The sequence below is a fragment of the Sinocyclocheilus rhinocerous genome, unplaced genomic scaffold (genome assembly GCF_001515625.1).
Source record: "Sinocyclocheilus rhinocerous isolate Xijiao unplaced genomic scaffold, SAMN03320098_v1.1 scaffold299, whole genome shotgun sequence".
Lineage (NCBI taxonomy): Eukaryota > Metazoa > Chordata > Actinopteri > Cypriniformes > Cyprinidae > Sinocyclocheilus > Sinocyclocheilus rhinocerous.
This window is the reverse complement of record NW_015652998.1, coordinates 1,597,010-1,623,831: the sequence shown is the minus strand read 5'-3', so window position 1 is coordinate 1,623,831 and position 26,822 is coordinate 1,597,010. Positions and strand designations below refer to the sequence as shown.

General features: G+C 41.9%; 2 protein-coding genes across 6 annotated transcripts in view; both read left to right on the top strand.

Annotated features, from left to right (window-relative positions):
* The window catches only part of LOC107715358 (ankyrin repeat and KH domain-containing protein 1-like), a 65,402-nt gene extending 41,231 nt beyond the window's left edge, over positions 1–24,171 (top strand). Inside the window, exons 3-34 of one of the 5 annotated variants that reach the window (XM_016521472.1) lie at positions 4,718–4,841; positions 5,128–5,290; positions 6,062–6,209; positions 6,373–6,606; positions 9,584–9,678; positions 9,773–10,010; positions 10,684–10,875; positions 10,958–11,067; positions 11,169–11,256; positions 11,761–11,888; positions 12,002–12,145; positions 12,298–12,400; positions 13,285–14,157; positions 15,054–15,187; positions 15,330–15,441; positions 15,532–15,677; positions 15,766–15,908; positions 16,005–16,218; positions 16,504–16,679; positions 16,774–16,936; positions 17,068–17,163; positions 17,261–17,377; positions 17,510–17,675; positions 18,504–18,993; positions 19,281–19,436; positions 19,688–19,837; positions 19,931–21,585; positions 21,869–22,033; positions 22,137–22,391; positions 23,035–23,210; positions 23,359–23,523; positions 23,609–24,171. In XM_016521472.1, the coding sequence (XP_016376958.1) occupies positions 4,718–4,841; positions 5,128–5,290; positions 6,062–6,209; positions 6,373–6,606; positions 9,584–9,678; positions 9,773–10,010; positions 10,684–10,875; positions 10,958–11,067; positions 11,169–11,256; positions 11,761–11,888; positions 12,002–12,145; positions 12,298–12,400; positions 13,285–14,157; positions 15,054–15,187; positions 15,330–15,441; positions 15,532–15,677; positions 15,766–15,908; positions 16,005–16,218; positions 16,504–16,679; positions 16,774–16,936; positions 17,068–17,163; positions 17,261–17,377; positions 17,510–17,675; positions 18,504–18,993; positions 19,281–19,436; positions 19,688–19,837; positions 19,931–21,585; positions 21,869–22,033; positions 22,137–22,391; positions 23,035–23,210; positions 23,359–23,523; positions 23,609–23,659 (7,370 nt within the window). In that variant the 3' untranslated portion in view covers positions 23,660–24,171. Of the gene's footprint in view, positions 1–4,684; positions 4,842–5,127; positions 5,291–6,061; positions 6,210–6,372; positions 6,607–9,583; positions 9,679–9,772; positions 10,011–10,683; positions 10,876–10,957; positions 11,068–11,168; positions 11,257–11,760; positions 11,889–12,001; positions 12,146–12,297; positions 12,401–13,284; positions 14,158–15,053; positions 15,188–15,329; positions 15,442–15,531; positions 15,678–15,765; positions 15,909–16,004; positions 16,219–16,503; positions 16,680–16,773; positions 16,937–17,067; positions 17,164–17,260; positions 17,378–17,509; positions 17,676–18,503; positions 18,994–19,280; positions 19,437–19,687; positions 19,838–19,930; positions 21,586–21,868; positions 22,034–22,136; positions 22,392–22,553; positions 22,730–23,034; positions 23,211–23,358; positions 23,524–23,608 lie in introns of all 5 variants that reach the window. The other 4 variants (XM_016521471.1, XM_016521473.1, XM_016521469.1 and 1 more) reach the window with 4 other exon arrangements.
* A 507-nt stretch (positions 24,172–24,678) lies between these two features.
* LOC107715299 (eukaryotic translation initiation factor 4E-binding protein 3-like) overlaps positions 24,679–26,822 on the top strand; it is a 3,744-nt gene continuing 1,600 nt past the window's right edge. Inside the window, exons 1-2 of the mRNA XM_016521374.1 lie at positions 24,679–24,893; positions 26,368–26,520. Coding sequence (XP_016376860.1) covers positions 24,773–24,893; positions 26,368–26,520 — 274 coding nt within the window. The 5' untranslated portion in view covers positions 24,679–24,772. The remainder of the gene's footprint in view (positions 24,894–26,367; positions 26,521–26,822) is intronic.

Genomic DNA, 26,822 nt, shown 5'->3' with positions numbered 1-26,822 from the left:
AGAATAAAAGTTACGCCTTCTTTCTTTGCGTGAACATTTGGGCGGCGTTATGCAAATCTTCTCACATCGTGATGTAGACATGTGGGGGCGTGTTAGAACGAGCCATTTTAGGTAGGCGTGGTTGACTTTTATAAAGAATATCTTGTTGGATTTGAGACTTTAGTCTTTGCAACTTTACAGATCTTTATGCACCAAGAGCTTGTGAAAAATTGAATTTAATATACATTTTTTTTAGTTTAGTCGCCAGACTGATATACTATTTTACACACACGCACTTTTTTTTACATATTAAAAGTTTGTTTTATAGCAAAAGCAGATAACTCCAACAGTCGTTTTTGGCAAAAGCACATTTCATATTTTAGGGTTTAAAAAAACACTTGTTTAATCTTTGTAATCTCCTCAGATGACAGTGTAGATGCCTGACAAATGCTGTTGTTGTTCATAAACTGATCATAAACTGTATGGATGGTGATTACACGCAATACACGGAGCTTTTCCTTCACCATTGTAACACGCTGCTTTTGCAAGGTTCCGTGAAAACGGTTCAGCTTTTATTTTCCTTTTTCACCCTGAAGATATCACAGGTTCATCAAGTTCGTCGAAATTATCCATCCTCGATCACTTTTATAGTCAGCTTTGACGAAACTCCTCAGCTAGCACGTCTTTTCAAAGTGAAAGTAGCCTTGTCACCTGACCAGAATACAGCGCGCTGATTCACTAAAATGGACTTATCGGCTTCTGTTCAAAAACAGGCGCTTGTCTGCTTCTGCAGTAAAACGTGAACTCGCAATGCCTTGAAAGTGGACAAAAACGGCAATCAGCTTTTTTTTTTTTTAAAGTGCCGTTTATCGGTTTTTGCAAATGAACGCTTCATATATATATTCTCTTCATATATATATATATATATAAATCGATACAGCATAGTATTGCGATAATTTCCGCGGCAATACTGTATCGATACACGGACGCCAGGTATCAAGTTAGTAAAATAAAGAGGGCGGCATCGCGGAAAGTTATCAGGAAAGCCCCGTGCGCGTTTAAATCGGATGTATGGACTTAGTTCGGATTTCTAAACAAGGAGGGGATGTAAGTAGGGATGCACCGAAAATATAGGCTACATATAATAATAATGATAATGATAATGATAATAATAATAATAATAATAATTACCAACCGATATGGGTTTTTTGGGGCCGATACCGATGTTAGGGGGTAAAAAAGGCCGATACCGATATATCGGCCGATATTCTTTGTGTATATTATAGTACAGTACCAGTCAAAAGTTTGGACACTTTCCCATTCCAGGGTCCCAACATTTGACTGGTACTATATATAGACGATTCGCGTTCGAGAGGGTTCCTCGAGCTGAAGGGATCCCCTGAATTTGGTGCGGATTCGCCGTGCCGTTACGGAGATATGGCCGTTCAAAGTTTCAATGGTTTTCCATAGACTTAAGCTTTAAAGCGTTTCATCCAGGTAGCCAGTAGCAAACAATGGAGCGCGCTCTGCTGGACAAACTAAGTGATTACACCATTTCAAGCATTTTATCGGCATTATATGTTCTGTAAAAAAAATTTTCATATCGGCGGCATATTCGCCGATACCGATATATCGGCGAAAGGGTCATATCGGCCGATAATATCGGCAAAACGATATATCGGTCGGGCTCTAATAATAATAATTATATATATGGCACGCCGCGTCGCGCCCTGCCCGGCAGTGTTCAGCGCGCATGTTTCACTCTCCTCGTCACTGCACGGTTTGACGCTCCGCTCAATATTCCGATCTATGAATGTGCGTTCCGCTCGTGTACCGCTCATGCACATCGGAAAAGCAAAGTCCGCTCAAATAATCAAATAATGTACAGGAAATAACATCGAGCTTGCATGAAGAAACAGCGAAGGTCGGATTACACATTAGTGCCGAAAAATCCAAAGTCATGCATATCGGCGCTCAAGCTGACATGCCAAGGATTAAGGTTGATGGAAGTGACATTGAAGAGGTTCGTAGGTTTACGTATCTTTCACTATTGGACAAGATGGAGATGCAGAGATAGACGTCAAATGCCGGATTGGCAAGGCAACATCAGTCTTTCAACAAATGTGTAAGACCTGGTCATCTACGTCAATCTCACTTAACATCAAGCTTCACTTGTATACAACTATCATCCTTCCGATGGCAACTTATGCAGCAGAAACGTGGAAGGCATCAGCTCGTATTTCTCACAAGGTAGACGTCTTCCATCAGCGCTGCCTGCGAAGAATACTACGTATTCGATACTACGATCACATTACCAATGAGGAAGTTCTGCGACGAAGCAATATGCCAAGCCTTAGCATAATGATTACATACCGCCGCCTGTGGCTGGCTGGACACATTATACGGATGGAAAGCAGCCGCATTCCAAAGAAGGCACTCCAGTGGGTTCCACCTGGAGGACGACGATACAGGGGTCGACCACGATTGACCTGGCGCCGAACCTTCATCAATGACCTCAGTTACCTAAACATCACATGGGAAGAAGCCAACGATCTGGCGCTTGATCGCATTCGCTGGAGAGCGCTCGTCGCCCAATACACTTTTTAGTGTGGGTGGAAAAGAAAGAAGAAGATTGATATTTAATATTAAGGTAACACTTTTCAATAAGGTTCCATTAGTTCATGTTAGTTAATGTATTAACTCTCATGAACGAACAATGAACAATACATTTATTACAGTTAGGCATGGGCCGGTATGAGATTTTGACGGTATGATAACCTTAAGCAAAAATATCACGGTATCACGGTATTGTCGTTACCGCTCTAAAATGTGTTATTTTTGAATGACTGGGTAAAAAAAAAAAAAAAATATATATATATATATTTATATAATTTCATATCATTTAGTTATATAATTTCATATACATAATTTGATTTAATAATAACCCAATTTGAAGCAAAAACAGAATGTTCTGACTAGCTTTGTGAAATTATACTACATGCCCTGAACGAAGCAAACAGCAGAAGCTCTGAATCCGTATTCGATACTACGATCACATTACCAATGAGGAAGTTCTGCGACGAAGCAATATGCCAAGCCATAGCATAATGATTACATACCGCCGCCTCTGGCTGGCTGGACAGATTATACGGATGGAAAGCAGCCGTAACTTTTCTGAAGACAGTCAGTTCCCCTCAGAAACGCATTCATATAAACCCCTAAATCAATATTGAGAATTTTCTTCCAATAGTTTGTGCATCGTGAACAGTGAGTGATCTGCCTGCTACAGTATTTTTCTCTTCGCGTCCGTCTTCAGCGTCTCTGGCCGGGGTCGTGTTACTCTCTACACTGCACTCAACCTGAGGGATTCCTGCACTCAGTCTTTGAGGAGACATGAAAAACAGCTCATACCGCAGGAACGGTATAACGGAAAATATTAGCGGTTTTGAAACGGTGACATTTTCAAATCGCGGTATACCTTGAAACCAGTAATCGACCCATGCCTAATTACAGTACTAGTAGAGAGACGCTGCCAGGTAGAATTAATTCACACACGCAATCGCTCTCACTAATGCATTCATATGAATGTAATCTTTGCTGTGCTACTTTATTCTGTATCTGATTTAGAACGAGCAGAAATCTGTGAGAAACATAACTACTCAAAGACCAAAGAACTGTTAAAAATTTGCTGTTATAGGAGCAATAGTCATATGCCATAGCTGTGCACAAGGTGTTTATCACAGCTCCAGACTTATTTGTTCATTAATGACGTCATCAGCGACTAGTCGACTTCGACTCGACTTTCATCACATAAAAGTCTACTTTAAAAATCAGAAGTCATTCAGCAAGTGAAATTATATCTATGCTAAACTGATAGTTAGCCTCTCACACACATACTGGCGAGTAAAATCTAAGAATCTATTAGCCAATGGCTAACGATAGACATTTAGTCGCCCAGAGTAAGATTTAGTCGCATATGCGAGTGATTTACTCGCAGTGTAGAGGGTTGCAGGTATATGGAAACGTATATGAAAATAAATTATACATGTCTTCCCTTCTGATATCAATTCAATGAGTTATGAATTTAAAAATATATGTTTCTTTAAAAAAAAAAAAAAAAATTTCTGACCCCAGATAAGGTAGTTGCCATTACCCTGCCCTAGTTTATATAAACTGACTAGTCTCTGACTAGACTCTCCTGTTTTCTCACAGCTCTCTTGACACACACAGACACTTTTATGCAATCTTTCCTGCTCTTACAGGCACATGTGAGCCTGTAAGAGCACCTATTTCAAAACCTATCAAGATGGGTGATAGGTTTTGAAACATATATACAGAATGTGTTATTCCTTATATGTGTTTCAAAACCTATCACCCATCTTAGTTATTGGAGTAATGACAAAAAAAATGCAATAACGGTCAACCTCTCGTAGCAATAGTGTCATTTGATAACCAGCCTTTTTTTTCCCCTTCATTGGTTACCGTCAGCATAATTTCTTTGGGCATTTATAGTGTGTTATGCCATTCTGAAACTCTGTAGGAGCTTTGAAATTTGAAATTAAAACATTACTAAAACTGCATGGTGTGAAATGGCTTATTAGCCGGTGTATTTCCTGTGTGTGAGTGTGTTGGGCCTGTACTAACCATGGATGCGTTTGTTCTTGCTGAATGGCGTGTGGTGCTGGTGTGGGGCTGGATGCTACAGGCATTGGTAAACTCTCCACTGCCGATGGCAAAGCCTTTGCAGATCCAGAGGTGTTACGCCGCTTGACGTCGTCGGTGAGTTGCGCGCTGGATGAGGCTGCCGCCGCCCTCACCCGCATGAGGGCCGAAAACACGCTCAACGCCAGCCAGGCCGACAAGTAGGCATCTTTTCTCATGCACACATGATTTCTCCTCCTCTGTCCACACATTATGATGCAACGTTCATGTTCAGTCAGCAAGAATGACTTAATTAAGGCTAAAAGCTAAGCACTGTTAAATGTGTTTTAATGATAACCGATTGTCTGAATGTTTAAAGCACACTTGATATTTTGTAACCTTTGTAATTAAATGCAAGCAGCTGTGTTAGTCTTATTGCTCCAGCATGAGCCTTCAGTTAGATTAGTTAGCTTAGCTTCACCTGCACAGTCGCAGTAATTGTAGTAGTCTGGTTATTTTTAGCCGTAGCCTGGCTGAGGCCTGCTCGGACGGCGACGTGAATGCCGTGCGGAAGCTGCTAGACGAGGGACGCAGCGTCAACGAACACACAGAGGAGGGTGAGAGCCTGCTGTGTCTGGCCTGCTCAGCTGGATACTATGAGCTCGCACAGGTACTGTACAGACTCAAACACACTTCCAGTCCTGAAGCTGATGACCGAAACAACTCCTCCTCACATGTATAAATAATAAATAAAAGTAAATTCAATAATTAGTTAAATAATTGAAATGTTATGCATGTAATTTCTGCACATGAAGCAGCACTGAACTGATATAATATAAATTATATTACCACACACTTCTCTATATAATGTTAGATGTATAGTATATCCAACTTTATTAGCATACATTATACTATAATATTAATATTAATATACTATATAACTAATATTGATTGCTTGTACTGTTGCAAAATATGCTATATCACCTAGCTCTAATCTGCTAAATGTGACTACGGCAAAATATTCAAATATTTCAAACATTAATACTATTAAATAGAAAAATATTATTATCATTATTCTGTAAAGCTGCTTTGAAACTGTATATTGTTAAAAGTGCTATACAAAAAAATTCATTGACTAGTGTATTATCAAGGCCAGTATCCTTAATATTGATACCTTGATACCTCAAATGTAAGGTTTATTTATTTATATATATATATTTAATTACTTATTTATATATATACTAATAAATGTATGTGCAGTAAGTGTCAAATAAGTATCCTTATTTCCTGACCAATTCTCCTATTTTTGATTGCAGTTGCTTATGGTGCCGCTAGTGGTGAAGAAATTACATGCTTTACCTTTAATTTTCAGTTTTAGTATAAGCATGCGCTGTGGTTGTTTAGGAAAAAACATCTGATGATATGATTTGACTGGTTGTAGGTCTTGCTGGCCATGCATGCTAACGTGGAGGACAGAGGGATCAAAGGAGACATCACGCCACTTATGGCTGCTGCAAGCGGTGGTTACGTCGACATCGTCAAACTGCTCCTAGTGCACGGAGCCGATGTTAACGCACAGTCCTCAACAGGTACAACACCATTTTTTTAAATAAATAAAATGACAACAACAGTATGAAATTAAAGTGGACTTAAATGGACCAAAAAGAGTTAAGTACATTTTCACCTAATGCAAGCCAAACCTTGTGCTTGCGAACACAACTTGTTCATCCATTGTCTTTCCTTTTCTTGCAGGTAACACAGCCTTGACATATGCGTGTGCAGGAGGCTTCCTGGATGTAGTAAAGGTGTTGCTGAAGGAGGGTGCTAACATTGAAGATCACAACGAGAATGGTCACACTCCGCTGATGGAGGCTGCCAGTGCAGGCCACGTGGAGGTCGCTCGTGTGCTCCTGGAGTACGGCGCTGGAATCAACACACACTCCAATGAGTTTAAGGAGAGCGCGCTCACACTCGCCTGCTATAAAGGTGCGTCCCATTGTATCATAGACTGTTTACATACACAAGATAATCAGAATATGGTATTATTCTGATAATCAAAGTACAATTTTGCCATAACAAGATTAAGAAAACTTTTCAGGTTTCCTGAAATCAAATAGGACAGTAGCCATATGGCTGTATTAATTTGAATTTAGGGTCTTGTAAAAAGCTTTTTCAGAATATCCACTGTAATTGTACATTCATGTGTATCTGCATATTGAAAGTGTGAATATGGCTATATTGAATACAGACGGAAGAAAATTTTACTAAATAGCTAGTAGAGTTGGGCAGTGTGATGGTATATATCATTACCGTGGTAGAAAATGTCAACGTAACAGATTTTTTAAATTCTGTGTATACCGCGACATGGAAATAAGTAGGTGTGGTTAACTCGCGTGCAGCGCGCGTGAGACTGAGATGCTGCCATTTGTCAAAGAAAGATGAACGAACAGATCAGGCGGATCCACAAAGGATTCAATTTTCTAAAGGGTTGTTAACATGATATTGTTGGAACAAAGGTGCAGCACCCGGACAGTTTAGAGGAGCATTATGAATTAAGCTTTCTTGACTACAACAGTTCATATATCAATGTTGTAACAATGTTGTAACGAATAGAAATAGCCTTAAATAATGTATAGTTATCGACATCTTTCCACCTCTTATGTGTACAGTTAGTTTTTACACACGAGAATCGCATTCAGCATGGACGTGCAAGGGGTTGCCGTGGTAATGAACAACCTGCTTGTTAAAGCGAATGTACATAAGCCTGTATCTGAGGCAAAATTACTAAATATTGGTAATGAGTTAGGAGACGATCGGACACTGATCAGAACCAGCTGATAATAACCTCCTGTGATCCGATACGTCTCTCAATGCTCAAATTAACGGATCACATTTTAATGATGCAGAAGACGTGCGCGCGTGACGAAAGGCTTCGCGTGTGTCTTCACCGGGCTGGAGTCAAATAATGACGGTTATAAGGTGTATAATTTAAACTACTTAGTCAGCACTAACAGTAGCTAGTCTAGTCTAGCTGCTGTTCAGTTTGGATATTGCTGCTTTCCTTCTAGTCACTATTGAACTCTTCCCTCTCTTGATTAAAGCTCCCGGTGAAGGGTTGCCAGTTATAAAAACGCAGTATAATAAGCAGATACCGGGGAACAAATTTAATCAATATAACAAGTATTAATAGTATCCTACAACATTAAAAGGAAGTAAATGTAATTTATTATGAATAGAATATTTCAATATAAAATATTAAGATATCATAAACTAATTGAAATAAAACCAACATGAGATTTAAAAATAATTCAGAAACACCTTATTTAAAGTTTAATTTCACCTGTAAGTTGCATTTAATATCAGTCAGTTGGGGGCAGTTAATCTAAAAGTTGAGTGTGTTTTTACTAAATAAATAATTTACCAAATAAAAGAAAAAGAAAAATCACACAAGGTGAAGTGCTTTTCATTTCTGAAGTATTTGAGTTTATTTATTATAAAAAGCCCTTTTTGTTGATTTTCAGAATAACTACATATATAAATAACTATATTGTGAAATATATTGTTACCGTGAAATAAAATTAGACGTACCGTGAAACAGAATTTTGGTCATACCGCCCACCCCTAATAGCTAGTATTTCCAATATAGAATAGTTGGGGAAAATGTGCGTATCGTAGTTTATTTGAAATATGCACTTTACATGTACATTACCATTCAAAAGTTTGGGGTCAGTAAGATATTTTTTTTTCTTTAAAGAAAATCTTTTATTCAGCAAGGATGATTTAAATTGATCAAAAGTGACTAAAGAATGTTACAAAATATTGCTATTATATAAATATATATGCTGCTCTATAATTAAAATGCTGAACATTCTATTTATCAACATATCCTGAAAAAAAATATTTATGGTTTTACCTGTTTTCAAAATTGATCTAAAGAAATGTTTCTTGAACAGCAATAATGATTTCTGAAGGATCATGGGACACCACTAAAGTCTGGAGTAATGGCTGCTGAAAATTCACCTTTGCCATCACGGCAATACATTACATTTGAAAATAATATGTACAAAAAAAAAAAAAAGTTGTGCAAGTATTTCACAATATTAATTTATTTACTGTGTTTTTGATCAGATAAATGCAGCTTCGGTGAGCACAAGTGACTTCATTAGAAAAATATTTAGAAAATCTTACTGAGCCCAAACTAGTATACCGGAATATTCCAATAGCTTTGGAGCATGTTATTACTGTCCTTTCATAAAAAAGACCTAGTCTTGCGTAGCCAGACCTTCAGACTGACGGCAGAAGGTCTGGGAACCTTGGCCGCTTTGAATGGCCAAGAACCGCCCAAGAGGCCATATGACTGACCGATAAAGCAACCAATCACATTTCACTTTGTGCCATGTCATGTTTAGGTGTGTGGAAATGTCCCCACAATAACTGTGTGTAAAACTCTTGGACTTATTTTAAAGATTCTATGCCGCAAACTTTAAATATTTCACATACTTTTGAAAATCCAGGGTTTAGTTGATCCTGATAAGCGCTCATTGTCACAGTTGATATATGAGAAATATTACCGTGATATAAAAATCACATCATATTAACATATGATGGCTTACTTCTTCCATGAGGGGGTTTGGTGTCAGGGCATCTTTGTTTCCAGGAGGAATGTTAAAGAACGCGACACACAAACATCTCCTGGAACTCCTGTATATTTTAACCAATCCGATGACGACTTCGAAACTCCTGAAGTGTTTCCAATTTTGTGTGCCATATGCATCAGATGATCCGCGGGCGTGACGTCTGAGGCTGAGACTAAATAAAGACCTAACCAAAATATAGACCTTAGTTTGACAATGATGTGCATGTAAACATGGTCATTGAAACTATATGCCAAACTGTATATTATAAAATCAATCAGTTTGGTACATTTTGGGGTGATATTAATTCTATCCTGTCTGATCTTTAGGGCACTTGGACATGGTCAGGTTTCTCTTAGAAGCAGGAGCCGACCAGGAGCACAAGACAGATGAGATGCACACTGCACTCATGGAGGCCTGCATGGTAACACTATCTTCTATGTACACAGTCTGTAGGTTCTTCCTCTGATGTGTGTGCAGGTCTTTTGAGATGTTTTTCTCGTGGTGGTTTTGTGTAGGATGGGCATGTGGAGGTGGCACGGCTGCTATTGGATAGCGGGGCGCAGGTAAACATGCCTGCTGACTCATTTGAGTCGCCTCTGACGCTGGCTGCCTGCGGGGGCCACGTGGAGCTAGCAGCGCTTCTGATCGAGAGGGGGGCCAACCTGGAGGAGGTGAACGATGAGGGCTACACTCCACTGATGGAGGCAGCTCGTGAGGGCCATGAAGAGATGGTAGCGCTACTCTTGGCACAAGGTACTGGGGTCACCTAAGTTTTGTAGACTTCACCCATAGGACCTGTTTACACCTGGCATTAAGGTGCAATTTTGTTGATCCGATTACAAGCAGCCAGTGTTTAATACACATGGGGTGTAAAATGTTTTGAGCCCACTTTTAGCCACTTCCAGAGGTAGTTGAAAACGTGCCATACAGCCGAATGCAATCGAGCAGCCACAAAAGCCATGTTGTAAGCCAGGGGTTATGGGATGTGTTTTGAGAAATCTTACCAAAACAATCATTTCCAATTTTGCTATTTTGTGCCAAAACGCACAGGTAATGATTGAAATCTTTGTTACAATTCATACCTTTTCCATTTGATTCCATTCCCACTTACGAATGAGGGTTGGGTACTAGATAAAATCTGAACACAAGCGTTCGCAGGAAACTGATTTAAAATGTATGTTAGGACCAAGTGTAAATGCTAATGCGTCTCGACTGGCCACTTGTTACCGGATCATTGAAAATGCATCTTGATACCAGGTTATAAACAGGACCTAAGTCGGTAATGCGAAACCGGAATCTATTTAGACGAGAGAGGATGAATTGGATGTTTTTATCACTGCAAGCTTTGTATTTCTGCTAAGTTTCCTTTGTAAGTTCATTCTTGTTCACAAACTGTACGATTGTTTTTTTTTTTTGGCTGGTTTAGGTGCAAATATTAACGCTCAGACAGAGGAGACGCAGGAGACGGCGTTGACTCTGGCGTGTTGCGGAGGCTTCCTAGAGGTGGCTGATTTCCTCATCAAAGCTGGGGCGGATATTGAGTTGGGTTGCTCCACTCCGCTCATGGAGGCTGCACAAGAGGGGCATCTGGAGCTGGTCAAATACTTGTTGGCTGCAGGTGAAGCCTTGCGTCGGATGTAATTCTTGAAATTACTCCTTTCTATGACACGGTGTTCACACACTACTCTCTGTCTGTTCAGGGGCTAACGTCCACGCCACAACAGCCACAGGTGACACAGCTCTGACATACGCCTGTGAGAACGGACACACAGATGTGGCCGATGTGCTGCTGCAAACCGGGGCTGACCTGGTTTGTGGATATCCTGGTTTACTATTATTGCATTTTTATTTCTTTTTGTGTTTTATGCAATTAAAGCCTTTTTGGAGCTTACTGGTGTCTTTGTTTCTCAGGAACATGAATCAGAAGGGGGCAGGACTCCACTGATGAAAGCGGCCAGAGCAGGACACCTGTGCACTGTGCAGTTTCTCATCAGCAAAGGCAAGTTGCCATGTCCCAAACTTAGGCTGCAACAAACAATGAAATCGACAATAAATGTTAATGAAAATAGTCAACAATACATTTCGTCACCAGTTGATTGGGTCTTTGCTATCAGCACAGTGAACTCAAAACAGCACAGTGGTACTCAAAAAAATTCTTATCTGTGTTGTAAACAGTTGTGCTGCTTAATATTTTTGTGAAAACATTGATACATTTTACAAATTCAAAAGAACAGCATTTATTTGAAATAAAAATCATTTGTAACATTACAAATTGTTTACTGCCACTTTTGATCAATTTAATGTGTGCTTGCTGAATAAAAGTATTAAGTACTTAAACTTACTGACCCCAAAGTTTTAAATGGTAGTATATTTATAAATGGTTTATATATTTGCATCAAATGATGAGGAACAACAATTAATAACTTTTTCTGTCTGCTTCTTCCCCATTTGTTTGTTATTTTGCATTGAATTTTGAAATTCATTTTCACATTTATGTCTGCAGGTGCTAATGTGAATAGAGCAACAGCCAACAACGATCACACTGTGGTTTCTCTGGCTTGTGCGGGAGGCCACCTGGCTGTGGTGGAGCTGCTGTTGGCCCATGGTGCTGACCCCACCCACAGACTGAAGGTGAGGGTTTCAGCCTCCCTGAGAATTACACTCTACAGATGCTAATGGGGGTTATGTGGTCACACAAGCTCTGGTCGGTCCTTTGTTAATTAGAGTTTCTCTTCTGCTCACAGGATGGGTCCACGATGCTGATTGAAGCTGCTAAAGGTGGTCACACTAATGTGGTGTCCTACTTGCTAGACTACCCAAACAACATTCTGTCAGTCCCTGCCCCTGACCTGTCCCAGCTCACACCCCCCTCTCATGACACTTCTCAGGTGAGCGGAAACATACACAATATAACAGTCACTACAAATTACCCTCTTTTACATTTACCTAATGCTGTGAAAGATCCAAATGTATGTAACATGAATGTTTTATATAATAGTTTGCACTTTTACTTAATAAATTAATTTTGTTTGACATACAGGCCCCTCGAGTCCCATTCCAAGCCCTGGCTATGGTGGTGCCCCCCCAGGAGCCAGACAGAGTGCCCTCCAGTATCCCCACGCCCCCACCCGTTACAAGCAAAGGTTAGTTTGTCTAGTAAAGTTATTCTAATCAGCTAGATGTGTTGCTTAAGATAACTATAGCCTTGTTCAGATTGTCAGTCCAAATATGATTTGTGTGCGTATCCCGTGGGAATCCAATCATATTTAGCAAGCATGAATGGCAAAAAAAGGTTTTTACAAATCTGTTTCAAGCTGCATTCATATGTGGTTTGATATCTTATTCAAATCACATTTCTGGAAATCTGTTTCAGTCTGACCGCTCTGATTGGATTTCAAATTGGATACACAAATCAGATTTGGACTGACAGTGTGAACATAGCATTTATGAACTGATGTTGGATCATCAATTCTCTGCTATCAGTTCACTAATGAAGAGTTCACTTAGGCTTCCCCACCTGACATTTACATACAGTTTCTGTGATTGTTTCACAATAAAATTATGCTTGACCACATTGCATGCCAACTTACACAATGCACTCTAAATGCATTATGGGAGGATAAAAGCCTTTAAAATGGTCTTTTGAATATTTAATGTAGGTATAAATGAAAGTGCGTTTTCGATATTTACATTCAGATAGGCAAGAAATATGCATGCTTATTTAGGCTGAAAATAATCAAATGCATCACTTTGAGTCATTACAGTGATTGTGTTGAAAGACTACAGACACTGCCTTCACAATTGAGATGCATTGGAATGATGGTGTAAATGCAATCCTGCTAAAAACATCCAGAAACTATCAGATATGAAATGCCTGGTGTAAAGGGGGACTTTAAGTATTGAAATGCCTTGGGCAGCAGAGAAACACATTCAGTTGACTAGAATGACTAGACTCTTTTGATGAGTTGCACGCATGCATGAATTGTGGGGTTCTTGGGTTTGAGCATTTGTTTGGTTTTTCTCTTAGGTGCGTCCAAGCAGAGGCTCAGCTCTCTTCAGAACAACTCCGTAACCTCAGGTGGCCTAGACGCCGACCTGCTGCCGCCCTTTCACCCATACCAGCCTCTGGAATGCATCGTCGAGGAGACGGAGGGCAAGCTGAACGAGCTGGGCCAGCGCATCAGTGCCATTGAGAAGGCCCAGCTGCAGTCGCTCGAGCTCATCCAGGGTGAGCCACTCACCAAAGACAAAATCGAGGAGTTAAAGAAGAGTCGCGAGGAGCAGGTGCAGAAGAAGAAGAAGATCTTGAAGGAGCTGCAGAAGGTGGAGCGGCAGTTGCAGCTGAAGACGCAGCAGCAGTTCACCAAAGAATACATGGAGACCAAGGGGCTCAAGGAGGAGCTGGGGCAGGCGGCAGGGGTGGAGATGCCCGGCACCCCCCTGCCCCTGCAGGCCACACAGCTGGGCTCAGACAACGAGTACGAGGTTAATCGCAAAGAGGAGGACCACAGGTCCAGCCCTACCAATGAGGAGGACGAGGAGGACGAAGATGAGGAGGAGGATGAAGACAATATCGACTGTGCCAAGCTGCCACAGGTGGACACCATTCTGTACAGAGAGGCAGCACAGCTGCCACCACCTCCACCGCCTCACAACCAGATCCTTCAGAGTCCTCCTCTGCAGACCAGCTTCGTTCCCATCCAGCCTCTCACCCTGCAGCAGTCCACAGACTTCAGTAACGCCGAGTACCCGGGAAGCAGCAGCCCAGACCTGCAGAGGGTGTTGCTGGGCCAGCAGCTGACGGGGTTGGGACCAGGGCTTCTCGCACAGGCACCCGACGGACTCATGGTCGCCACGCCCGCACAGACGCTCACAGATACGCTAGATGACATCATGGCGGGTGAGCTCACTGCAACTGTGGCTGTCTTTGTTTCCTTTCAGGATGTCAACCAATGATAAGAAATGGAATAACTGCATTACCATTGGCAGTTAGATCGGTCTTTTGGCTTTTAGCACATATTATGCCAAAATGTATGCCTGATTAACAGTATTTATGCTAGTCTGCTCCCAAAAGTTGTGTATATCTACACATTTAAAATTTATAGTCTTTCTCTCTGCACAAATGGGTGTATATGTGTACAAATATATGGCCAATCAAACAGTCTCTAGAATAGGAATATCCCTACCCCTATTATCACCTGCTATTGACTAGCAATAGCAAATAATGATTTATAACTGATGTAAATTAAAAAATGTTTAGGGATGAGCACTTCAAGAAGACCTGCTCTAACATCTTTTTTTAATGGGAAATAATGCAGTACAGGTGAAAGGAAACTTCTGATTGAGCCAATTCAGGCGGTCTTCAAATTAGCTATAATCTCTTCTGTTTTTATATGCTTTTAATTTTTATTTACAAATGTAGTAATTTTAGTACGGGATATATTATTGCTGGAGTCACTGTGGTTTAATGTGTCTGACTAAGTGTTGCTAACATAAATTAAAACTATAAAAAAATTATTTTGGGTAATTGAAATGAAGCTGTAATAAAATATAAATAGTAGATGAAAAGCTTAAAATTAGAAATGTTGCCTAAAATGACTAAAACTAAAATTGAAATAAGAATAAATCTAAATAAAAATATGAAAATGGCAAAAACATATAAAGCACATAAAATTACTAAAATGAAAATGAAAACTGAAAATATAAAAATAAAAATAATAGCCGATTCAAAATATGAATAAATACTATAATAGTAAATGATACTAAAATAACACTGGTCTGACTCTGTCTTTGCAGCTGTGAACAGCAGAGTGCCTATGGTAAACACTACAACTTCGCCCTCCCCTCAGCCCTCCGCACAGACGCCCATCAACACCGTCTCCCCACCATCCATGCTCCCTCTGTACCCCTCAGTGGACATTGACGCGCATGTAAGACCATCTTCTCAGCATTTAACACACATGCAGCAAAATTAATGCTGTGGAACATTTGTAGACATCATACATTTATGCGTCAGTTTGTTCCTATTTGTTTTTAAGTGAATTAAGTATCTTCATCTATTTTCCCCCTCAGACTGAGAGCAATCATGACACGGCGCTGACTCTGGCCTGCGCTGGTGGCCATGAAGAGCTCGTCTCAGTGCTCATTGCACGTGGGGCTAACATCGAGCACCGAGACAAGAAAGGTAAGAGGCTCCATCATTTGTTCCGTGAAGTTGTATCGGTATAGTAAATTTACAGAGATGTTGAGTGTCGCTCTATGTGTCTGCCCACAGGGTTCACTCCCCTAATCCTAGCTGCCACTGCGGGCCATGTGGGTGTGGTGGAGATCCTACTGGACAAGGGAGGGGACATTGAAGCTCAGTCTGAGAGGACCAAAGACACCCCTCTGTCCCTCGCCTGCTCGGGTGGTAGACAAGAGGTACCCTAACATTTTTAACTCTGCCTCTTAAACAATCCAAAATGCACCAAAGACGTGGAAGTACATTACTTTATCTCCATTTTTACAGGTGGTGGAGCTGTTGTTGCTCCGTGGGGCTAATAAGGAGCACCGTAACGTTTCTGACTACACCCCGCTCAGCCTGGCCGCCTCGGGGGGCTACGTCAACATCATCAAGATCCTTCTGAATGCTGGTGCTGAGATCAACTCTAGGTCAGAACATCTGCTCCCATTGATTTGATCAGATGTCTTTAAGACTTATGTTAAGACGCTGTTTGTTTTAACAGTATAAACGTATTTCTCTTTCAGGACTGGCAGTAAGCTGGGCATTTCTCCGCTCATGTTGGCAGCCATGAACGGCCACGTGCCTGCGGTGAAGCTGCTGTTAGACATGGGCTCTGATATCAATGCACAGATCGAGACCAATCGTAACACAGCACTGACCTTGGCCTGCTTCCAAGGCCGAGCAGAGGTTGTCAGCTTGCTTCTGGACCGGAAGGCCAACGTGGAACACCGCGCTAAGGTCTTTGATCACCTTTCCTCGTGTTGTTACTTGGGCAGTGTGGTCCTTGTGTAGGCCGGCACAATACGGAAAAAAATTGTGATATGCGATAACTTAATAAAGCTTTAAGTGTGTAAAATGCATTTAAAAAAACATAAAATATATGTACTTCGCGTGTTCTTTTGGCACTAAATTGCTAGAGCAAATTTAAAAAATGAAAACCTAGCACGTGTTGAGTTTTAGCAGAATATTTGTTTATTACCTTAATATGAAACTAAATGTTAATGGGACCTTTCCTTCCACTAGACTGGCCTCACCCCTCTCATGGAGGCTGCGTCTGGCGGTTATGCTGAAGTGGGCCGTGTGCTGTTGGATAAAGGGGCGGATGTCAATGCCCCTCCGGTTCCCTCCTCTCGTGACACTGCCCTCACCATTGCTGCAGACAAGGGTCACTACAAGTTCTGTGAGCTTCTCATTAGCAGGTGTGTCTTTGTAACACTGGTAGTGTACCATACCAGTCAGTCCTCTCTCCAGAATGTAACATCTCATGCTGCTGTTTCTGCTCTGTTAATGTAGAGGGGCTCACATTGACGTGCGAAATAAGAAGGGGAACACCCCTTTGTGGCTTGCTGCTAACGGTGGCCACTTTGATGTGGTGCAGCTGTTGGTGCAGGCTGGAGCCGATGTGGATGCAGCAGACAACCGCAAAATAACCCCCCTCATGGCAGCGTTCCGCAAGGTGAGCGGTTTGTCATGCTGTCCATAGGATTGATGAACATCTTGGCTTATGACTAAATGTCACTGCTGCTCTTCTGTAGAAAAATAATGGATGATAATCTGTTGTAAAGCACTGAAATATATTCTTTTTAGGGTCATGTAAAAGTGGTGCAGTACCTGGTGAAGGAAGTCAACCAGTTCCCATCTGACATTGAGTGCATGAGATACATTGCAACTATTGCAGATAAGGTATAAAAGACAAAAACACAGCCTTATATCACCATAGAGGACTATTTGCATGATTTGACAGAAGTCTTGAATTCACGTTCACACTGTCACTCTGCAGGAACTGCTGAAGAAGTGTCATCAGTGCATGGAGACCATTGTCAAAGCCAAAGATCATCAGGCGGCTGAGGCAAACAAGAACGCCAGCATTCTACTTAAGGAACTTGATCTGGAGAAGGTTTGTATCTTCAGATGGCCAGTTCGTCTAAATGTTGAGCTAACTAACTTTTTGAGGATTTTTATATTAGTCACAACATTCTGCAGCATGATGTATCACGGTGAACTAAGTTCTTCTCAAATTATATCATAGTCTCGTGAAGAAAGCAAAAAGCAGGCTCTGGCTGCAAAGCGAGAGAAGAGAAAGGAGAAGCGCAAGAAAAAGAAGGAAGAGCAGAAGAGGAAGCTGGAGGAAGAAGAGGCTAAAGTGAAAGAGGTTTTCTGTGAGATTCAGGATCAAAAGGAGGACTCTGCAGAAGGTGAGGAACACCTTGTCCGTTTATACCCAGATTTCACAGACAATGCTTACCTTCAGCTTCAGTTATTTTTTTTAATCAAAATGCTATTTTCTGAACAAAACTTCACTGAACATTATTTCCTATCCAATAATTGTAGTAAGCTTTGTGATTTGTTTGTCTTTTGATATGAAACAAAATTGACAAAATATGAAAAGTCAGACTTTGTCTCGAAATTGAAACAAATGTCATTCTGGCACTCTTTAATGTTGCTAACAGATCGTTTTAGCAACCTCAGTTCAAGCGAACCACAGAAAAAAATCTCAACTTGTATATGCGTAACATTACATTTACATCAGGAAAGTCATTCAATGTCCATAGCTTGTTAGTTCCCTAGAAAAAATAATTCTAGAGAGAAATAATTCTATATTTTGCTACATATATCTGCTATATTATATGTATCATATTTGCTCATGAAATCAAGTTTCGATGTTTAATAGGGAGCCAGTGCGGTGTTGACAGAACCGGGCTAATATGGTCATACTTCCTGGTTCTAGTAAGAACTCTAGCTGCTGCATTTTGGACCAGCTGGAGTTTGTTTATTAGAGACCGATATCTTAGAGATCGATATTACAGACGATGTTTCAACAACAAATTGGAGTAGAAACATATTAAGGTTGATATAAAAACGGTCTTATGCTCAATTTTGATATTTATAAACTTTTATTTGAGTGAATTGATTATTTATTTTTGGCTTTTGGCTAAATGCATTTTTTTGTTTCTGTAAACCATTCCTGTTCTGATTTCTGATGCATCGTTAACCTTTTGTCAACGTTGTTTTTCTACTTTCAGAAGAGGAGGTTCCCATTGAGCCCCCAAGTGCTACCACCACCACAACCATCGGTATCTCCGCCACCTCCACAACCTTCACGAACACGTTCGGCAAAAAGCGAGCCAATGTGGCCACCACACCAAGCATCAATCGCAAAAAGAACAAGACCAAGGATTCACCTACCGAACCGATAATTCTTCAGGACCCACAGGTGGCGTTGGCACAGCAGAAAGCTGACAAAAATAAGATCCATGGAGAACCTCGAGGGGGTGGGGCACCGGGAGGCACCAGCGACTCAAATCTAGATAGCACCGACTGCAACAGTGAGAGCAGCAACGGCAGTAAGAGTCAGGAGCTCCCTGATCTGCCTTCACCGTTGTCCTCTTCTGCCCCTTCAGTCCTTGCATGCTCTAACCAGCCATATGTCGTAAGTGAGAAGAGGCAGGGGCCATCACTGCTGGGCTCTCGTGAGGAGAAGGTCATGGTGTCCATCTCCAAACCACAGCAGAGGTAAGTATTGATGTACTCCTGCTTGCTGCTACTGCATTGTGCAATTCAAGACAAAGTTACTTGCTCCAAATGTCACATCATTATCTCAGCATTTGTCAGATCTTACCTAGTAGTTTATTTTCTTGAACTTTGGTAGTAAAATATGCTACATTTCACTACAGGTAGTAACTGCAAATTGCAAAGAGAAGTCTTTCTTGTGATTTGACAAGATACTGCATTTCCATTTTTGCAAAAAAAAAAAGTTTTTGGGAAGATGATTAAACTTCTGTTTCTATTCACATTAACAGATCTCATGAGATCAACAGTGACTTGACCCCCAGTTCCCTGCCCCCTTCATTCAAGACCATTTCACTGCCAATCACCTCGCCCAACAGTAAGATGAATCTCACTAGCCCAAAGAGGGGCCAGAAGAGAGAAGAGGGGTGGAAAGAGGTGGTTCGGAGGTGAGGGGCACCTTTTTTAATGTTGCAATCTAAAAGTAACAGGATAAAAAAAAAATCTAAAAGATTTACAGTGAAGCAAGGACGTAAGCCATGTCTAAGGATCCGAATATCTTAGAAACTTAGGGATAAGCTCTCTAGACTTAGCAACGTACCAAAAACGTGCAACAGAATTTAAAGGTGCTTGCAAACACTGGAGTACTGTTGCGGTGTTTCGCTTGGGCAAAAATCTAGCTTTGTCATTTCTCCCTTAGATCCAAGAAGCTCTCTGTCCCTGCCTCTGTGGTGTCTCGGATTATGGGTAGAGGTGGCTGCAACATTACGGCCATCCAAGACGTTACAGGCGCACACATCGATGTGGACAAACAGAAGGACAAGAATGGAGAGAGAATGATTACAATCAGGTAAAAATTATGCAGAAAGTTTTTAGGACACTAGCAATTGACCGATTCTCTTTGCTGGAATTTCTTACATATATTTACTCTCTTGGTTTGCAGAGGTGGCACCGAGTCAACACGGCATGCGGTGCAGCTGATCAACGCGCTGATCCAGGACCCAGCCAAAGAGCTAGAGGACCTGATCCCTCGTAACCACATCCGGCCACCTGGCGCCAACACCAAAATCAGCTCCACCTACACAACCTCCACTGGGGCCACAAGCACTACTGCAGCCAGTTCAAAAGGCCTGCCATCTGTAGTGCCCTCCTCCAGCTTGTCTTTCCAATCCTCCACCAACTTCACAGCTCAGCAGGCTGGCAAGTTGGGCAAGAGTATGGCACCGGGTGTCAGGCCCCCCTTCGTTTCTTTGCCACCACTTGCTTATGCTCATCCTCAGCTGGCCCTTCTAGCAGCCCAGACTATGAACCAGATCCGCCACCCTCGATTACCCATGGCGCAATTTGGTGGCACTTTCTCATCCTCTCCCAACACTTGGGGTCCTTTCCCTGTTCGTCCTGTGAGCCCTGGTAGTGCTAACAGCTCACCCAAACACTGCGGTAATTCTGTGCCACGTCCTGCCAGCTCTGCTCTGGCCCACATTGAGCATCCCGCTGCTCCCGTTTCCAGCACCTCGACTCCCACTGCCTCCACCACTTCTCCCACCAGTACCGCACCCGCCAACACCCCCACGCCTTCCTCTGTCAGGAAGCAGCTTTTCTCGACAGAGCCTAAGTCTGCGGCTGGAGTTACTGTGGCCTCCACAGGCAGCAGTGTTCTCTCGGCGCAAGTTGCTCCCTCTACCATCAGCTGCGCTCCCACAACCCCTACGACCCCTCCACCTCTATCTGCACCCATTGTTCCACCTCCACAGCATCCCCCTCCCCCCAAACCAGAGCCAGCCAGCCTTAGCACCCCTGCAAATGAGAAGCCTGTCACAGAGCTCGCCACACCTGCCGCAGGAGCTCCATCTGATGGGCCCAGCCCCTCTGCTCCCTTGCACTTCACCTCGTCTCCCTCTGGCCCCTCGATGCTGCCTGTACAGCCCGAGAGCCGGCAGCCACTTCCGTCACACTTTCCCTCCAGCACAGAACCCAGTTCCTCTTCCTCATCACAGCCAGGCTCATCTCACCCCGTCACACGCCTGCCTCCTCCAACCTGCAGCAGCGCAGTCACTAATACCAGCAGCGCCTTACCTCATTACGCCACCCCCAATGTGTCCGGTGTGTCCCCACGCATGCAGCCACCGGCACCCTACTACACCATGACTCCAGGGGCCCTTCCGGAGCAGCAGTCTGTGTTTGTGCCTCCGGGAGCCTCACAGGAACCCCTCAAACAGCAACAGCCTCCACCTCAGCCCAGCCTGGCTACGACAGGCATGCCCCCTCCCTCTCTTCAAATGTCCTCCACTATGGGCATGATAAATGGCTCTCAAATGCACCTGCACAGTGGAAAAGCGCAACTACCCCCTAACTTTGGCCCTGCGGCTATCTTCAATCACTTTAGCAGCATCTTTGACAGCAACCAGGTGGGCAACAACCAGGTTTGGGGTGCCTGCCATCTACCTGCACGTACCCCTCCGGAGCAGCCCTACAGTGCCCCAACTAACGCCTACATAAGTGGAATGGGGCAGATTGAAAGTGTAATACCTTCTCCCGATGGCTCAAAAGCTCCCGGATATCGCTGTTCCTCGCAGCGAATTGTCTCCAGTCCCATTGGTGAGTGCAGTCTAGACATCAAGGGTGTCATGTCTTGCTCCTGGAGGGCCACCTTCGTGCATCATCCTGCTTCAACACACCTGTCTGGAAATTTCTAGGGCTGAAGACCTTGATTAGATGGTTCAGGTGTGTTTAATTAGGGTTGGAGCTAAACTGTGTAGGAACGTGGCCCTTCAGGAGCAGGATTGGACACTCCTGCATTAAATAACATGCACTATTGCTGATGTCCTTGCTGCTTTGTTTTGTGATTAGGGTCAATTCTTTTGTTCACCCTGTATCACAGGTATACACCCCATGGACAACTCTATGTCCGTGTCTACTGCGCTCCCCAACTTTACCACAAGCATATCTGCCAGCCCTGTGTTCCTACCGGGTCCTGCTCCTGTGGGCACACCCTCCTTCAGCCGCCAGCACTTCTCTCCCCATCCCTGGAGTGCCTCCACCTCTTGTACGTGAATAAGTATTTCTGATGCAGATGCACCACGGACAGCATTATTTTTTATTGCTCATGTGTTCTTTCTGATGGTCCCTTCATTTCTCATTGATTTTAGGTGAATCTCCAGTGCCCTCCGTGTCTTCCGGGGCATCCTCACCTCTTTGCACATCTACGGTGACTCCCGCTTTGATCCAGACAAAACCTAGTAGCTCCAACCAGCAGGACCGCAAAGTGCCCCCTCCAATTGGAACAGAGCGCCTGGCCCGTATCCGGCAAACTGGCTCCGTCAACCACACCATGCTGCCCACCAGCTACACCCCACCGGTTGGACAGGGTGGCATCTGGTCTTTTGGAGTGGGCAGTGCCTCCGGTGCGTTTGTGACTGAGATGTAGTCAACATTTACAAATTGTTCTACATGTTAATAAATAAACATTTGTGTATGCAGTGACAATTGTTTTAATGTAACTCATTGCACTAAATGTGAAGTGTTGGGTTTAGAAGTTAATAAATATCTGTCTCTGTTCTTCACAGAGACAATGTCAGGCTGGTCTCAGCCCCTGATGGGAGGGCCAGTGATGCACCAGCAGATGCAGGAGCCGTCGGCCTTCTCTCAGCACCAGGCTATGGAACGTGATGATACTGGGATTGTGGCTCCTTCTAACACTTTCCACCAACCTCTTCCCACCAACTTCATGGATTTTCCAAAGGTACGTACTATACAGTGACTCTTTAAAAATATAATTCATATATATTTTATATGCTTAATATTTTAGGTTGTCTTATTAGTTAGATTCAAAATGAGGAATTTTAATTTGTAGATCTAATCACAAATGTTTGGTTTTATGGACTGTGTAGGGGTTGCCAATGTTACTGTATCTTTTAATGTGCTAATATATATTTTTAATAAGTTCTGGGGGCGTGATTTGGGGTGTGGTCAGATTTTCCTTCTTTTTTTGTCTCTAGCTGATCACATGCCTGATGAATAAAAAATATCTGTCTCTGTTCTTCACAGAAACAATGTCAGGCTGGTCTCAGCCCCTGATGGGAGGGCCAGTGATGCACCAGCAGATGCAGGAGCCGTCGGCCTTCTCTCAGCACCAGGCTATGGAACGTGATGATACTGGGATTGTGGCTCCTTCTAACACTTTCCACCAACCTCTTCCCACCAACTTCATGGATTTTCCAAAGGTACGTACTATACAGTGACTCTTTAAAAATATAATTCATATATATTTTATATGCTTAATATTTTAGGTTGTCTTATTAGTTAAATTCAAAATGAGGAATTTTAATTTGTAGATCTAATCACAAATGTTTGGTTTTCTGGACTGTGTAGGGGTTGCCAATGTCAATGTACGGTGGCACGATGATCCCTCCTCACCCGCAGATGGCGGAGGGTCCTGGAGGCCCTGTATACAATGGTCTTCACACTTCTGACCCTGCCTGGAATCCCATCCTAAAGGTTGTTCCCAACACTGCTGAGAATTCAGACCCACAGCAGGTAATTGCTCTTAGTGCACCCCACCTGAAAGTGTTTGTAAATTACAGCCCCTTTTGCTATCTAACTCTTTGAATCTTTGTTGCAGGTATGGCCAGGCACTTGGGCCCCACATGTGCATCTGAATCATGTCAACTAAACAGTGATCGAGAGGCCTAGGAGCAGTAACAAGAAACACATTAAAAAGAACAAGATAATTACCTAATTACTGAGACGTGGTATTAACCTAGATGTGTCCCCCAAAAAATGTTAAACAAGTTAAGAAATTTGAGATGGACACCCTTGATGTGCCTAACTAAAAAGAAAGAATCCAGTGTGGATTTAGTGTTTACCACTGTCTATGAACAAATCAATTGCCTGTTCAACAGGATACATTCTGAGTAGTATAGCCATTTTGACATTTAAGCCCCACGTAAAAGTGTTCTTGGTCGGCAGGGCTCAATAGGACAGTGCGCTATTTATACTTGGCCAAGACCTAGATGATTGCGTAAAGAATGAAATCAGACCTTTTAGAGTGGTAAATACCTGTATAATTGTTTACATACTGAAAAAGGGTTAAAAATGAGAGTAAATTTCATGTCGTATAGTGGCTCTACTTTATGTAGCCTGTATTAATGTGAAATATTTACCTTAATATTCAATAAAAAGTTGGAAATGTATCTGGTGTGCGCGTTATTTCGATCAGTTTATTTTTTACATGGTTGACAACTCAATTCAAGTTCTGTTAAAAGTATGACTATTTCATGGGTAACTATAGGGTAAAGCACAGAAACTAGTGCTTGATGTTAAGACAAATATTCTGTGGCGTAACTTTTCAAATTTTTTGAAATGCCTATGTTCTGAAAATCTGGTGACCTACCAGGAATTAAAGTGATGTCTTAGGATATGGGCAGCACACCTTGTATGACCAAAAAAAAAGACTGTTGGAATATAGAACAACTCTAATCTTGTCATGCATGCAATGACAAAATGCACTGCAAATATGTGGAGGCATATGTAGACAGGATAGGTCATCCTGAGAGGTAGATTGAAATGGCTCTAAACACTTGCTCCCTGCAGAGGGCCTCAGCGCTGCGCGTCGGTGGTGGAATCGTCCTTCTGATTGGCCAGATTTCCACGTTTGCAGCACGTGAGAAATCTCCTCCCTTGAGATTTACTACTTGTGTAGCGCACAGACACTCAACGCTTCTGCAGATCGGCCAAGATCTTAGTCCGTGTGCATTCAAGTCTCGAGTTTAGGTTCAGGTTCATCATGTCAACCAGCTGCGAAGCCTCGTCGACCTGCCCGATTCCAAGCCGCTCCAACCGGTCTCCACTCCTTGACAGCTACAGTCAAACTCCTGGAGGAACAGTGTTTTCAACAACTCCTGGAGGTAAGATGACCTGGTGTGTTTGTTTTTAATCTCAGGATGTATTTTAGAACTAGTGATTGTTTTGTGTGAGTGTTTTTCCCACATGGTACCCGATCGCACTTTGTTTTTGTATGACGAGAGTTGATCGTTTGCACTGCGCAATCATAACGCCAGAGACAATGCGATGTTTATAAGCGGCCCGTTGCCTTTTAAACGATTCCGTGATTTACTCTTGTCAGTGGCAGTTGGATTTAAAGGTGTGTTTGTTTTAATCATGCGCACATACTTGGCCCAGTGGACCTGTACAAAATTAATTTAAAGCACCTTTCACACGTGTCTGACTAGTTTAATTTGTCTGCTAACAAAGGTTGAAAGCGAGCGCACGTGCATCACAGGAGAATTCTGTAAATTTGATGTTCTTTCTGAAAGCCATGAACGCTGTAGTGTCATTTCCACCACATCTCACATTATGTATGCTAAGACTAATTTAATACGCATCGCAAATACGCGCAAATAATATTTTTGTTTTCATCTTTTTCGAACTGTTAAATTAAACAAGTGCACCTATATTTTTAACAATAAATATCGAAGTTGTTTATATCACGCTGTGTAGGTAGTCATATATCAAATAAAAAATGTAATTCATGTTTTTATGAATTTATAAAATTATTGATAGTCTGGGACAAAGATAAAACAAAAAATACATAACTCTTCATAAAGCTCTTTTAAAATAGTAAACTAAATGAAGGCATGATATAACATTTAAAAAAAAGTTACAATTAAAACTTGTAGTTAATATAAACTTGTACAAAATATAACTTAATGTAATATAAACGTATACACAAACTACATTATACCAAAACTGTCAATATTGATCACATGGTTATTAAAGCTGAAGAAATGTGACTTGCTTTATTTTTTGAAACCAAGCCAGTGGCTGTTATATCAATCAACCTTTAGTTACAGCACATTTATCAAAAAAAAAAAAAAAAAAACATCCTGCTTTGACTAATATCTCACATATACATACGTTTGAATGACCAGAGGAGACATCATATTGAATTAAAAATATAGCCATATCTAAGAACTCATTTCTTAAACTTGCTTATTACAATTCACGTTTTAGATCTTAAGTCAGACCTCAGTCAGTCCAATCACAGTGGGTCCTTGTGCAGTAATGGATGATGTTGCTAAATTTTCTTGCTACTTGGGTTTACTACAGGACATCTATACAGGGGCACCTTGTTTTTATGAGTGTTTTTGCCTGCATGCATTTAGAAAGCACCCTAGCCAGCTCTTGACCCTGTTTCCATTACTCTAACATGAGCTAAACTACATTACAGACTTTCACTTGGGAGACACATGTTTTTCTGAATTCTTATATAGAGCAGAACTCAACAGGAAGAAAGTCCCTTTAAGCAAAAAATGCTATGGACTTGTGCCATCTTTTTTTGAGGCTGAACCTCTTAAACTAATATTGATATTTTCCCTGCAGGAACTCGGATCATCTATGATCGAAAGTTTCTTTTGGAATGTCGAAACTCGCCGATCGCACACACCCCACCCTGCTGCCTCCCCCACATACCAGGGGTCACCAGACCCTCACTGCAACCAGCAGAGCAGGAGGATGGCAACAAAGATCTCGCTGGTAAGTGACTTCTCTCTCTCTTTTTTTTTTTTTATCTTACTCTTGCTTTAAGAAGCATGTTCTTAATCTTAATCCCATCTGACGTCTCTAACATGTGATGTATACAGTTTTCAATTTCCAAATCAACAGCCTCAAGCAGAACCTGAGGAACAGGTTTAAGCATGTTCATAATTGATTGTGTCCTTTCTGTCTGGAATACAGTATATGTGATAAATTCTCATGTGCGAGTTTACGTATAGTATGTCAATGACAAATAAAAGTGGTCATAAGAAAATCTTTAAAAAAATAAATAAATAAATTAA